We start from the raw sequence: 15,186 nt of genomic DNA, 5'->3' as shown, positions 1-15,186 counted from the left end.
TTTTACAAAAAAAGTTTACCAAACACTCTGCTGTTTTATTTCACAGCCGCTTATTCTCACAGCACAGCCGCTTATTCACACAGTAGCTTTTTTTTTAAAGCACAACAATACCAAACCAGCCATTTGGCTTCCCACCCTGCCTCGATTTTTTTTTAGCTTTCAGGCGTCGTGCCATGTCACTCAAGGAGAACATCAAAATGAACATTGAGAAATTTCTTATAAAGCAACGATGGCATACACTAGATTTAATTGATCCACCAATGTTGTTTTCTTATAATATTATAGGAAAAATTATTTACCAATTTTAAGATAAGAAGCGTGAACACTCTTTATGACATGTAGTGGCAGAGTTTACAACAAAGGGATCAAAAGTTCTATAAAAACAAAATTCATTGCACAATTCTGTCGAGCATTTTGTCGACATCTGTCAAAATCTACCAGCATTGTCGAAAGCTTGTGACAACATCTATTGATAGTTGTTGTGTTCTTCTGGCATTTGCTTCTGTCAAGATGTATCCATGCTAGCAGATTGTCAAGACCTACTTGCCAAGACTTTTTAAGTGAAGCATTACATTGAGAATGCACCATTGGGTTGCATAGAAGAAAAAGGAGAAGGAAAGACACAGTAAATAAAGAAGAAAAATGGAGAAGGAAGAAGCAATAATAGGTTGTACTTCAACATTGTTCACTCTCTCTTTAGTTGGGTTCGAGATTAGGAAGCTGTTGGAGTCATGAGCAGTCATTGACCTCAAACTGACTCCGTTACTAATGACACATTTACTTACTTTGTATAGTTGGTATGGAATCAACTAGCTAGTCCCTCTTGTAGAAATGATTCCTTACTTTCTAGGCATTAGAATGTGGATTTAAGAGCAAGTCTAGTGGAAAGGGCAAGGGTTAGGGGCTAGAAGCTTTATTTGGCCTCTAAAAATGCAATTATTCAAGAGATTGGTTAAGCTAAGGCAACTTCCTTAACTACCAAGTCATGCCTTAGATTGGAAATAATCGTTGGTTAGACGCTCCAACAACAACTCAATACGAAGGAGCCAAGTTGGAAGACGAAACAACTTTGTGTATAAGGTAAACATGTAAACATGGACAAACTAAACAATAAGAAAAAAAGAAAAAGAAAAAAAAGAGAGGTTGTTTAGGGTTGCTTTTATAAATAACACTTATGATGATCGGCGCTTTTGTTAGAAGTGCTTCTATACTCGAAATTTCTATTTTTTCATCAAACCTCGTTAACAACACTTTTAACTGTTAGAAATTACGAAAAGTAATGAAAATAACTTGAAAATTTTGACTTTTAATGATAAGGACAAAATAAAGGGTAAAATTAATAGTACCATGATTAATTTTTTAATACAAAAATATAATTTTTCATTAAAATAAATAGTATCGGGATCTTTTCATTAAAGTTTCCGTAGAAATTCTGCTTTTAAGCTTTTCAAAAAGCAACCAATTATAACTAAACAATCCCAATAGGCCCAAACTTGATAGGCAAGCCCGGGAGAGGACCAGAACGGACTCTATAGTCTAGTACCCGTGGAGATACGGATATTCGGGGCGGATCCGACTCCTCCAAAGCTCCAGCAAAAAACCCGTTAAATCGAGGACCTATATAAACCCAACCATAAAAACCCTAATTTCCCCACTTCCACTGCAACTCCGCCAGTCGCCGATTCTCTTTCTCGCTCTCTCTCCCTCCCTCTCTACCTCTGCGAATTAGGGTTTTTCTTCGTCTTCAGCAAACATGGTGAGCTCAAACCCCCTTAACATTTCTCAATCAAGCATTTCTGTTTTCCAATTTTATAACTTTTGTGTACGATTTTTCGCGGGAATCAATCTGACTGCTCGCGGCGGTGGTTTGTTGGCCAGGCGGATGTGGAGGCTGACGTTGCGGCGGCAGGAGTCCCAAAGAAGAGGACGTTCAAGAAGTTCAGCTTCAGAGGCGTAGATTTGGATGCGCTTCTCGATATGTCGACTGATGAGCTTGTCAAGCTCTTCCCTGCCAGGGCTCGCAGAAGGTACATACAGATTGTGAATCTACGAATAAATATGTATAAATACCTGTACTTGTATGTATAGATGTATGTATATATCTATTTATACTTGTTAGTTTGTACAATTGGTTTTGGTTTTGGTTATGCTGAATGCTGTACTGTTTCGGTGGGGTGATGAAATGGGTTCAGGTTCCAGAGAGGTTTGAAGAGAAAGCCAATGGCTTTGATCAAGAAGCTTCGCAAAGCTGTAAGAATTCTTATCTTTTCGGCAATTGTTTCAGTTTTTTTTTTTTTTTTTTTGGCTTTTGTCATTAATTTCGTGTTTGGATTAATCGATTAATGTGGTGTTTCGAATCAAGAATTATGGTTTAAATTTGTGATCAATTAGTTGTCTCAGCTTATAAATCCGGAATTATTTGTCTCAGCTTATAAATCCGGAATAGTGTCTTGCGATGATTGAGAAGTTCATATAGAACTACGCTAGAAATGAACGAAATCGAAATTCATTTTATCTTGGTTTAAATTTAGTCTCTTTTGTAGTATGAGTGGTGAAGAGTAGATGAACTTAATTTGTATCAATGGATGCAGGATTCATTATATGTAGACGCCCCAACAAAAATCTCTAATTGTTATTTGATTTGCTATCGGTGCCTTCTTGAGAGTCTTTAAGTAATTCATGTTCTAGGACGTATTGCAACAAGTTTAACATCTGCAATCATTTACTTTTTTCGTTACGAATGTTTGTTCTAACTCTATTGCCTTGCCATGTTTATTTATTTAAGAGCAAACTTATTGTGAGCGTATCTGTGTATTTATTATTGGTTTTCCATGCGTTTTGGAATAGAAAAGGGAGGCCCCACCTGGTGAGAAACCGGAGCCTGTTAGAACTCACCTCAGGAACATGATCATCGTACCTGAAATGATTGGTAGCATCATTGGTGTGTACAACGGCAAGACCTTCAACCAGGTTGAGATCAAGCCTGAGATGATCAGTCATTATCTTGCTGAGTTCTCCATAAGTTACAAGCCTGTCAAGCACGGAAGGCCCGGTATTGGTGCCACTCACTCTTCCAGGTTCATTCCCCTCAAGTGAAGTTTCTACTTCCTCCTTGATCACTTGTTCCCTGATATCAGATGTTGAGACCCTTTAATTAAGTTATGGATTTGGATTTTCCTTTATCGATATCTTTTGAATGTTTTATCGTTCTGTAAACAATGTCAAAGTCGACCGGCTTGTAGGATTTATCGGATAAAGATTTTCTTTCAATCAAGTTTATTAGTATCTGAATGTGTTTCATGTTGTGATTCTTAAATTGCTGTTGGATCCTTGACTGTACATTCAACGCTTCATCTATCAGGTGCATGTCGTAGTAGAATTTTGGTTTTGATAACGAGGGTTCAAAAGAATTGAACGTTAAAAATAACGCTTTCCATCAACTCAATTTACATTTTACATGAAATACTAGTTAGCCTATGTTTGTTCCGATTGAAGCTCAATGTTAATACTACAAGTACAAGGATGCACTTCACAGCCAGAACTTTCCTGCAACGGGGTGTCTATGGCGTTATTCCAGGCCAATGCCTCAGCGGGCGGATTGGGAATGCTTATGCTCGCCTTCGTAGGTGACTATGAGCATAGCAGGGTCTTCAAAGCATCTCTCTACATGTTTCCTCGCAGGACACCCTCTTATGCTGCTACATTTGTAGTATCCCCTACATCAATACCCTTCATAAGCCAGACTGAAACAAACCATATGAACTACAGAAGCATGTTGAGTAGCGAAAACAGAATCGTTACCTTGGGTACGGGGAGCCCTTGATCGGCTTCTGCCCGTATTTCCGCCACGAAAACTCATCAGGAGGAATGTCTGAAGTCTTGTCACTAATGGCAGGGACCTTAAAAGTTCTTTTCACCCTCAGTTTCCTGTTAACAAAAACAAAATTAGTTCAAGCGCTTTGGCTAGAGCGGATCTGCTCCCGCTATGCAACTAAGTTTGAAGCCTCAACCCGCAATTTAGATTAGTTTAAGATAGAATAACGTTTGTTTCATAATAGATAAAAAGAACACCCATCTTGAAAGCGATAATTTCAGAATAATACTCACCTCTTTCTTTTTCAGAATAAAACTCACCTCTTCTTGGGATGGTGGCATTTACCACTGCCGCCGCAATTCACACTCCCATTTTCCACCACACCAGTGCACCTCCTTTGCTGCTGCGAACTCTGACCGGAAACCCAAGGCACGCCATCGATCAACCGAAAAGAATCTCTGCCGGTGTTGACCTCATCGCCGTCGCCTACGCTCAAACATGACATGAACGATCTGGCTGATGTCATGGAGGGGTTGAAGCTAGAGCTAGACCTATCAAATGCAAGGTTGATGCCACTGTCTATCCCAGAAAACACCATTTCACTCTGATATTTCACCTGCTGGGGGGGAAACTGCAACTTTTCCCTCTCTTCCTGGTGCTGCATCATAGTTTTTGTTTTGGGAATTTGGAGGGGAAGCTTGAGATTAGCATCCGGAACTGGGTTTCCTAGAAAATTTTTTTGTGTGTGGGGGGTTTTAGGAAAAATAGGAGGGAGTAACTGGAGGGGTTTTGGTGAAATATCAGAATAATTAGGGCCATCTGAGAAGATATTTTGAGGGAAAGGTGGTGGGTTTAGGTTCTTCTTCAACTTTCTCACTCTTCCTCTTCCATGGCTGAGGAGAGAGAGAACTCTCTTGAACTTGAACACTGCCACCTCAGTCTCCACCTGCAGGTTTTTCCATGGTTTTGGTTTGCACAAGAGATTGAGAACTCTGTGGCAGCTCCCAACTGCTGCTCTGTTAGCTGCCTCAACCTCCTCCATTCTCTCTCTCCCTCTCTCTTTCTCTCTCTCTCCCTAAACTCTAAAAAAACCTTGTCAAGATCAGATCGTGGAGTATCCAAGAGAAAGAAATAGTTGCGGATTAATTAAAAACTGAAAACGAAATGGTTATTAGACGACAGACAGCGTTCTACTAATGAACCTGCTGCATATATCAACTTGCTCAAAAGTCTAACTCCTTTTCATGTTAAAAAAGTAAATAAGATGGAAAACGGGAAAAAAGTGGGATGAAGAGATTGATTTGGGATGTGATGTGAAGAAAAACCAAGGCTCTCTGTAGGAGAAGTGTGAAAGATGAACAGAGAAAAAATAAATGATCAAAACGAGTGAAAGAGAAGACTTTTTGCTTTGTCTTTATAAATAAACGAAACATAAATTCAAACACGAGAAGAAAACAAGTTTATCTCCTTTGAATATATGCCTTCCTATGTAGTTGTTCTGACCTGATTTTTTTTTTTATTCTTAAAACCAAACGGTACGTTAAAGCAGATTTGGTGATCTTAAATAATGCATTCGTGTTACTCTAGCTAAAATGATCATTTTCGTTTTCAAATTTCAATTGTTAAATGATTATTTTTTTGTATGTCATTAACAAATTTTTTTTAATTATTTTAACCAATTTTTCAAATGATAAACTATTATAACAAAAAAAATAATCTTTTGCTTCTATATGTTTAAAGAAACATTTCAAGAGAGAGAGAGAGAGAGTGAGTGCTCTGTTCTTAGCAAAAGGATAGAGGAGGAGGAATGAGAGAAAGATGATTTTCTTTATGGAGATTTTGAAATTTTTTAAATTGTGTTCGTTCATCGTACTGCGATTATAAATTATTTTAAATATTTTTATTTAAAATTAAATATGAATTGTACCTGACGAAAATTAATTGTACGATATACAATAAGAAACACGATTTGAGGATTTCCGAAATCCTCACAAATGGAATCCGAAGATGATCCTCATTAGAGGAGGAGGAGGAGGAAGTAAACAAAAGTGGGACCCACTACGCGACCAAGATTTTCACTGTATTACATTTACTGTAGGTCAGAAAAATTTACCAAAAGTACACCACTGAGTACTGCTGCTATCCAGATGTCCTCTCTGATTCTCTTGCTTGCTACACTGTGCACCGTAGCCACTGCATAGTGTAAGGCATGCAGCGATGTCCACAGACGTGGCATATGATGCGTTTTGCGAGAATGGGGTGCGTAGAAGCCCCCATTGTTGAGCTCCCGTAAATCGGTGACACGAGAGATTCTCTCTTACAACTATTTTATCACGATTCATGAGGTAAAATCTTCATTGGACACGTGGTTCATGTTTTAAACACACGGATTTTATCACAATTCATGAGGTAAAGTCTTTATTGGACACGTGGTTTATGTTTTTAACACACATATTTAATTATCAGGTTGTAAGAGAGAATCTCTCTCCACTACGGAAAGTAAGGAACGTTCATTATTTGGTTGTGATCCCCATAAGAGATGAAAACTTTGACAAGATTATTTAACTAAGTCAACTCTCACATTAGAAGAGATCAGTGCGAACTAAGTTAAACTAGAGAGCTCCCACAAATGACATGATTAGGATGCCCTTACACAAGATTTTCTCTACTCATCTGCATGTAAGACAGTGGCACCACCCGCCGAACCTAGAAATTTCTCCTTGTATTCTTTGACCTTTTTTCGCCACACTTTTTTTTTTTTTTTGGGTACTTTTTGTCTAGTTTTCAAGGAAATTCGTTGAATGGAAATTTATAAGAACGTCATATATTAAAGAAATTATCGACCAAATATTAACGACATATCAATAAAATTATGAAAAGTGATTATTTTAGCTAGTGAGATTTGTCACATCAACCAATATTTCACATATCTAATTGATAAACTTATAGGTGACAATTTAGTGCTTAAGGTAGTGCCAAATGATTGAAATCCAGTTAGGGTTAGGTAATGATCTTGTGTTCAATTTGTGATAATTGTTCAAGTAAGTTCTAGTATATTTAAGAAAATCACAACCACAAAACATTGACTAATTGCCTTAGTTAATAGTTGTTGTTAATCAATAGGACAAGAGATTTTTCATCGTGACCGACATACGGGATTGTGCACCACGTATCACCATATAAATAGTGAGATATGTGTGTTAAAAAGTTAGTAACTTTAGAAAAAAATTTCCACTACTTACATAAATACATATAATGTACCACCCATGTTCTTGTCACAATGAAAAAATGAAGTGTGATATCCACACACCCCTTTTTACTTCTCCCACACCTTTTTAGTTTTCGGTCATCGGATCGGATGAATTAAAGAAGATCAACGGACAAAAATTAACAAGAGGTGTGTGAGAAGCAAAAAGGGGTGTGTGGATAGCACACCCCTGAAAATTTTCTCTAATTATACAAGTGAAATGCTTTATTTATGAGTTAGGCAGATGATCACTTCCCTAGTAAATTATTGGTCATCCAAAATACACACACCTTTTTGAATTATTAAGTTGATATTTGAGGAGATGGTTTTTGAAACGACATTAGTAGAGGAAGAATTATGTCATCTTGCACTAATCTCTGATAAGATGGGTTAATAAATTATAATAATTACCATAGGAAGTCTTTCATGATGAAAAGCAAGTTTATCATCTTGTCTCAGTGGAGTATAGTTGAAAGTCGCATGTATAGATTATCAAATAAAATAGGGAATTTTGCAAAAGCACTGTTTGAACTTGCAAGCATGGGCATCAATATCGTCTAAACTTTCAATTTTTATCACTTGGACTCTCTTAATTGTTGGAATTTACTACCTACGTTACTTTCTATTCATTCTACCGTTAAAACATGTACACGCCCTCTTGTGGAGGGCTATTTTTGTCAATTCACTTCCTAGGGCACGCTAAAGTCAATTTGTACAAAAGCAAAACACTTTTTTTTTGGTAGCGACGTTTAAGTCAGGTCATGAAGAGAAAATGAGAAGTTGATTGGGGTCTGATTTTGGCAAGGGCTGTGTGAAGAATTGAAGTCAAAATTACACAAAAATCTAGTCCTTCGTTTACAGTGAGTTTTCAAGATATTTTTTTGTAGCTCAACAAGTGGGTGTATAGTTCACCTTAATTTATTTAAGTATTAATTTTTCAAACTCATATAGAGGATTGGGGCTGTACAAACCCCCAAATTTTGGCGCCATATTGACTTAGGCAGTATTACCAACTTGATTATAGCCAACCCCATGAAGTGAATTGACGAAAATATCCCTACATGTAACATGTTTTAACGACAAAATAAATGGTTTTAGGTGGTAGACTCCAACGGTTAAGAAAGTCTAGGTGATAAAAAAAAAATTAAAAGTTCAGGTGGTATTATCACCCATATGATATTTATGCAAAATATGATTGAAGTGTCAATCAATTTGATAATCAATCAAACAACTTTTTTTTACAACGATATATTTATAATAAACAATATGAGAATGAATAGTATCGAACTTGTCGTTAACGAAACCTTTCTTTTTAAAAAATAAAAAATAAGAGGTAAAAGGAGAAAGTGATTTAGAATAGTGGATCTGTAAACATGAGATGGGCCCATAAGCGAATACCATCGTCCGTCGGGCCACAAGAAAACCCAACTTCTCCTTCTCGTTCTTTTCCCTCTCTGCTCCAGAACGTTTGACGACCAAAACGACGCCGTGCAACGGATCCCTGCGATCGCGGCCGAACCGATTCAGAAGAATCAAATCAACGACGACCCTTAATCGCATGGATTACAACGATTCGTGGCGCGGAAGCGATTAAATCTTTCGTAATCGCACGGAAACGTTCTGGTAAAACCCTAATCCTTTTCAGCAATGCAATATTTTGTGAAATTTGGATTTCTCTAAATTATTTTGATAATTTAATTCAATTTAGTTAAATAAATCGCTAATTAAATTAAATTTTGATTGATTTGCAAATGCAATTGTATTCATTTCTCGGAAGCCAGTTCATGCTGGATAGGGATTTTATATGCGAAGCAAATAAATGGCTAATTAGATGATAATTTCATGCAATTTATCTGTGTTTTTTGCTACGAATTATAGTAGGATACAAGAGGGTCACTAAAGGTGCGGGAATAAATTGGTATCGAACTCTTCATTCACGAGATTCGGACCAAGACCTACGACTTACAGTGAAAAAGAATACTACTAGACCATCACCATAGTAAATTAGAACTGAAGGTTAATGGAGTTTCAATGTGTTTTATCGAAAAGTTTGAAGATTGGTATCTCATTTACTTTGTTATTCGATTTGCATGTATTTTTCGTCTATATGGTTTCTTTCGTTCACTAGTCTCAGGCGAAGTATTTCACATCAATGTATCATCATGAATGCTGTAAAAAAGTATATGATAAAATGACACAAGCACTGGTAATGCACCTAGGGAAACATGAATTTCATACTGTCATGGCGACCCGTATTTGGTGTCTGTTTGAAGTTCTGCAGATGTTTAAGCCTTTACATTTTAGGAGCTTATTCTGTCTGTTTTTGGTGGGTTCTTATGAGGCAAATGAACTTCTTCACGTCTCCATGTTTTATTTAGGACTTAAACATCAATTTCCGTGTGAGTTTTGCATCTCATTGTTTGCAGGTGCATATTGAGATTTCGTCATTCAGTTTTGTTGTATTTGCCAAGGTATGGAAATCAGTCGAATATTCGGTGACATATCTTATTTATAGCTTGTGGGGTTCTATTCACCTGTGTTCTGGTCCCCTCAAATGCTCATGTATCCCAGACTCCCGGTGCTCCCTGTGAATCAGAGTTAAGTGTGTTACAATTTAGTCTAGTCTTTTCTATTTCCTGCTGTTCGGAAATTGTGTCCCTTGTATTGTGCGATAGTTTCTTTTCTCAAAAAAATTGTGAGTTAAGGTTTGAATTTCTGTTCATTGTTAGTTTTATCTTCGCTGTTGTCGGAGCAGTTATGCAGTATCTTTTGGTTGCTCGTGTCGTCTACTTTCGGTGGAGTAAGTAGTTGGAACCCTAGTCCTTTCAGAATGCTAAGCTGAAAATAAATTTTAACTGGTTTTGACCGGAGATATTTGGTAATGCATATCATTGCTCTCATCTTGTTTTCGTATTATGCAGTGATTTTCGTAATGTGCTGGAATTGTTTTACGTTGCTTCTTTCCGATTGCAAGTGTGCGTTTGGAATATCTTCTTGTTATAAAAGTTGATTTGTGAGCTTAAGTTTTATTTGGAGTGATGCTTAATGGAACTTTGGTTGGGTGAAAATGCAGGCTTCGATGTGTCGCAATGGCAGATCAATATCCGGTTTGCGAGTCTCAATCGTCCAGGCTTAATCATCCGAAGCGATCAAGACCTGCCATGGAAATTCATTACCAAATTTGGTTTGAAATACCTTGTAATAAAACTTAACGTACGATAACTAATTAGGAAGCCAAATCACCAGTTAGGCACATGAAGCCTTCAAACAGGTTCCCAAAATTAGGTTATTTGGACGAAAACCATCGCATGAATGGTTTCGTTCAAAAAACAAAATATTACCTGAACGGGGAAGGGAGGAAAGAATTTAATTTTTTATGGACCTTTAGTGGCGGCCTTTCAATCGCCATATAATATAGTTTTAGCGGCGACGAGTGACGAATTTATTGTCGCAAAAAGTCATTTAACATGTTTTAGACCAAAAAGTCGTCACTAAAACTGGTAAAGTCGCCGCTAAAACTAAAAAACCGCTGCAATAGGTTCAAAATCGTCATTTTAGCTTCAGACTCGCCAACTTTCTACTGATTCAAGTCTTTTTGCTGCAGTTTTCTGCTCAATATTTATCTTCCATCAATTAAATACTAGAGGCAATTGAGTAAACCATGAAAAAAGTATTTATGTGTCATTTTCTTGATGTTATATCCGCAATGAAATTAGAAAGTAATGAAATAGCTTGTCAAGTTTGTTTGTTTGCTAATGCTAGTGTGAATTATGACATTTTTTTTTCCAGTTTATTTTCTGCAGAATGCAAGATGTTGCAGCCAAATAATATCAAATTTATTCTTATGATTAATTTTAGTCTTGAGCTATAGCAAGCACAAGCATGCCCATCAAAGTCACAGCCCTAAAAACACCGGCGTTCATATAGCGCTCCTCTTTCGTTGATTTTCGCTTTGAACTCTCGTTGATTCTCGAGTTTGATGGCGGAGGAAGTGTACCCAAAGGTACATTTTATAAGGAGATCCTATTGCAATCTATAATGGTAACCCCAACAATTTCTAAGATGATTGTGTTGAATAATTTTAAAAGTCCTATATGTTGGCTAAAACAAATCATCGTTCCAATTTTAATTGGATCAACGCGTTCTGTGATAAAGTCTCTTGTCTATAGGTTTGGACATGTGGTCAAGTTGATGATAATATCGGTGTAATTGATGATAAACGATTAGTCCATCTCTTTGATATCTTTAAAGCTAATAAAATGGAGCATAAATGGAAGTGATACATGGATGAACATTATATATGTAGTGTTCAACTAAAGTAAACATGCCATTAGTTCTCAGGTGTGGCTTTATAAAATAAATTAAAAAAGAAAAATTTGCTAAATAATGAAAAATAAAAAATTTATTGCTAAATTGATCGAAATCAAATATTGCTGACACATAAACCAAATATGAATATCAAAACGGTATTTTATTAGGGTCTAATTTGAGACCTCTCCCTTACAAATAAAGAGAAAAGCCACTAAATTGTAGTACTAATTAACACTAGCAACCCTTTTCAAGTTCTATAAGATTGAAAGTTTTAGAATGGGCCTCTCAAAGTGTTCAAAGTCCTTCAAGTGAAAGAGAAATTAGGAGAATATTAACAGTCTTCTCACTTACCTTTTCATTTCAGCATTTTCATTTTTACTTATCTTTTTTGTCAACGATAAATTAGAGAGTTCAATATAGTGCATGGCTTTTAGATCAAACTAAACCCTCCTGCCTGAGACACACTCTTCCTTCCTCCCTTTGATTTACAATGATATTCTACTCTAGGGCAGGAGAAAATTATATTCCAAGGGGATGAGGAATTAGGCTAGGCCGCAAAATATGAGGGGCAATCATTGGCTGGGTATCAAACTCAACACAGCCTTCACAATCCAAGAGAGTCGAACTAGTGAAGAAGAATATTATTAGACCGTAGTACTAGATGATTTAATATATATACTGAAGAAAAAAAATCACTAATAAAACTAAACTCACAAGGAAATCAAGACCAATCTAGTTCTCGTATAGCTTCGTCACTGTTTCTAGTCTGGACCACCTAGATTCCTACATAGCTCTGGCTCTGCCATTGCCATTTTCATTTTCATTCTGAAGACTTGAAATCAATTTTCGCTCCCTTGCTATCGCTTGTATTAAAAAAAAATTTAAAAAAAAAAAAAAAAGAAAAAAAAAGAAGAAGATGAAAGTGATTTAGAATAGTAGGTCCAAAGTGTATAACACAAAATGGGCTCATAAGCAAATAGAATCGCCAGTCGGCCCAAACAAAAAAGGAAGGAAAAACCCAGTTTCTCTCCTCCTCATGCTTTCTCCTTTCCGCTTCACAGCTTTGGAAGACCAAAACGACGACGTGCAATGGACCCCTGCGATCGTGGCCGAATCGATTCTCATCATCATCGGCTAGTCACATTGATCGCATCCCCAACGATTCGTGGCGTGGAAGCGATTTGATCGTTCGTTAATCGCATGGAATAATCCTGGTAAAAACCCTAAAACTTAATCTTATTAGCAATATTTGTGAAATTTGGATTGCAAATTAGTTGGTAGTTAATTCAATTTAGTTATATAAATGGCTAATTAAATTCAACTTTGATTGATTGCAAATGCAATTGTGTCTGTTTCTTGTAAATCAGTTCATGCTGGATAGGGATTATTTATCAGAATTCAAATAAATGGCTAATTAGATGTTGATTTAGTGGAATTTATCTGTGTTTTTGCAACTAATTATACCAGGATACAACAAGGTAGGGTTGCAAATTAGAACAGAAATACTTCGAATTGAAATGTTGGTCCCTAGTGATTGGGCGGCTCTAAATTTCCGAGCAGGTCAAAAAGAGGGAAACACCTAAGACCCTATCTGATTTTTGAGACCTCTCCTGTTGATGCACAAAATCGATTTGATCTTGAATCAACGTAAAGACTAAAGAGTGATGAGAGGACGTTCGTGAGGGCGCTCTGGTCAAAGGTAGACGGGCAAAGCAACCTGCAAGGAAGATAGAGTAAGTATCGAAGGGTGTGGTACTAGCCTAAGAGCCTTCGATGCTTAAGTTAGCTAGTAAGTTTAGGGTGCTGAGTGGGTGAGTTTTATGGTAAATAGTGTTGGATAGTAAATGTGATTAACCCTTTGAATGGAGCAGAAGTTACCTTTTTATAGAGGCAAAGTTTGAGTAGATTTCTTGACTTTGGCCAATGTGGGTTTGAATGTGTTAATGTGGTGTTGCACTTGTTGCATTGTGATTGACTCCAAGTTGGGGAGAATTCTCACATTAGGACTCACGGGAATAACCACGTATCGTGACTCTCACTTGTTTTGAGGTTGATCGTGGGTTCGGCACCCTTGCTGAAGCGGGGATCCTTTGGAGGGTTACTGAGGCTTCCTAGTTGACCAGTACTCGGTGTTTTCGAGGTCGATGTAATGTGGTACAAACATCCCCAATTCTGCATTTCTTTTAAAGTTTGAATCACCGTTTTCAATTTTGTCCATAAGTACACACTACAGGAAAATATTCACATGTTGATGCAGTTTCAAAGTGTTTGATCTAACAAGTTATTCCTTCAGTTTGAAGATTGGTATCTCATATACTTTGTAATTGGTTTTAGATGTACTTTTCGTGTATTTGGTTTCTTTCCTTCACTAGTCTGAGGTGAAAAGTATATAGCATCGCTGTATCAGTATGAATGGAGGAAAATTCTATATCCTAAAATGACAAAAGCACTAATAATGTACCTAGGGAAACATGAATGTCGAGTTTGTAATGGCCCTGTGACCCGATTTTGGCGTCTGTTTTAAGTTCTGCTGATGTTTAAGCCTTTACATTTCAGGAGCTTTTTCTGTTTGTTTTTGGTTATTTCTTATGTGGCAAATGAGCTTCATCATGTCATCCATGTTTTATTTAGGACTTAAACATCAGTTTTTGTCCGAGTTTGCATCTCATTGTTTGCAAGTGCATATTGAGATTTCTCCATTCAGTTTGGTTGTATTTGGCAAGATAAGGAAATCAGTCGCATATGGTGTGACTTCTTATTTATACCTTTTGGGGCTCTGTTCACTTGGTGTCTGGTGCCCTTTGATGGTCATGTATCCTAGATTCCTAGTGTTTTGTGTGACTCAGAGTGAGTTAGCTATTCGTAAATTACTAAATTTTATCCCTTGTATTTGGGCAATAATTTATAGAAAAATAGAAGCAATAATCTCCTGTTTAATGCAGTGTCAGTGAATTTGATGTTTATTCGTGAGTTAAACACTTGAATTTCTGTTTCTTATTAGTTGTATTTTGGCTGTTGTCGGAGCAGTTATGGAGTAGCATTCTTTTTCCGGGTAGTCTACTAAGTTCTGTACGTTTCTCTGAACTCAGTCTTAGAATTTGACCTGGTTCACTTTCTGTGGAATTAGTTGGAAACTGGTTACATGCTTATGTGGGTTTGGACCCTAGTCCTTCGAGAATGCTAACATGAAAATAAATTCTAACTGCCTTTGATCGGAGATATTTGGTAATACATGTCATTATTCCTTTCTCATCTCGTTTTTATCATTGTTCCTTTCTCATCTTGTTGTTGGTTTCTGAAGTGATGTATTTAATGTCCTTGAATTTTTTTACGTAGTTTCTTTCCGACTACAAGTATTAGTTTGGGAAAAAAATAGCTGTTATTTGGTTTCTATAGAAGTTGATTTGTGAGTTTAGGTTTGTTTTGGGGAGACGCTTAATGGAACTTTGATTTGGTGTTTTTGCAGGCTTCAACGTATCATCGTCACGGATCAACGTCCAGGTTATAAGTCTCAATGGTCCAGGCATCACAGCTCAGTTCGAATCATCTGAGAATCACTCAAGTACGGCCAAGAGTCGGGAATTGTTACCAAATTTCGTTTGAAATGGTTGTAAGGCTTAATATTGTATCCGTAGATGGATCCTTCAAAAGGATCCTTAAAATTAGGTCATTGGACGAAAACCATTAAAATGGTTGGAAGGCTTAATATTGTATCCTTGGATGGATCCTTCAAAAGGGTCTATAAAATTAGGTTATTGGACGAAAACCATCACCTGAATGGTTCCGTCCAAAAAACAAAAATATTACCTGAAGG

General features: G+C 36.9%; 2 protein-coding genes and 2 long non-coding RNA genes across 7 annotated transcripts; 3 read left to right on the top strand and 1 right to left on the bottom strand.

Annotated features, from left to right (window-relative positions):
* The first annotated feature begins 1,518 nt into the window (after positions 1-1,518).
* Positions 1,519-3,291, top strand: LOC103408664 (small ribosomal subunit protein uS19x). The gene is made up of 4 exons (XM_008347499.4): positions 1,519-1,756; positions 1,879-2,027; positions 2,193-2,250; positions 2,848-3,291. The coding sequence occupies exons 1-4, from the start codon at positions 1,754-1,756 to the stop codon at positions 3,094-3,096; spliced, it is 459 nt and encodes a 152-aa protein (XP_008345721.1). The 5' UTR covers positions 1,519-1,753; the 3' UTR covers positions 3,097-3,291.
* A 119-nt stretch (positions 3,292-3,410) lies between these two features.
* LOC103408663 (probable WRKY transcription factor 74) lies at positions 3,411-5,002 on the bottom strand. Its single transcript, XM_008347498.4, has 3 exons — positions 4,135-5,002; positions 3,802-3,927; positions 3,411-3,716 (listed from the first exon to the last, which is right to left on the bottom strand). Exons 1-3 carry the CDS (start codon positions 4,854-4,856, stop codon positions 3,587-3,589), a joined length of 978 nt encoding a protein of 325 aa, XP_008345720.3. The 5' UTR covers positions 4,857-5,002; the 3' UTR covers positions 3,411-3,586.
* Positions 5,003-8,491: 3,489 nt separating this feature from the next.
* LOC108173247 (uncharacterized) lies at positions 8,492-10,448 on the top strand. Of its 4 annotated transcripts, XR_011579727.1 has the most exons (6): positions 8,492-8,684; positions 9,488-9,532; positions 9,633-9,658; positions 9,791-9,861; positions 9,983-10,036; positions 10,135-10,448. It is a non-coding gene; the product is annotated as an uncharacterized lncRNA (long non-coding RNA). The 4 variants fall into 4 exon arrangements; XR_011579726.1 differs by lacking the exon at positions 9,633-9,658 and having other exon boundaries at positions 8,501-8,684; XR_011579725.1 differs by lacking the exon at positions 9,488-9,532 and having other exon boundaries at positions 8,529-8,684; positions 9,533-9,658.
* Positions 10,449-12,364: 1,916 nt separating this feature from the next.
* Positions 12,365-15,078, top strand: LOC139195379 (uncharacterized). The gene is made up of 2 exons (XR_011580223.1): positions 12,365-12,586; positions 14,839-15,078. It is a non-coding gene; the product is annotated as an uncharacterized lncRNA (long non-coding RNA).
* The last annotated feature ends 108 nt before the right edge of the window (positions 15,079-15,186 follow it).

This window comes from Malus domestica, chromosome 04 (assembly GCF_042453785.1).
Source record: "Malus domestica chromosome 04, GDT2T_hap1".
Classification (NCBI taxonomy): Eukaryota; Viridiplantae; Streptophyta; class Magnoliopsida; order Rosales; family Rosaceae; genus Malus; species Malus domestica.
The sequence above is the reverse complement of the archived record's forward strand: the minus strand, read 5'-3'. Positions and strand labels throughout refer to the sequence as shown.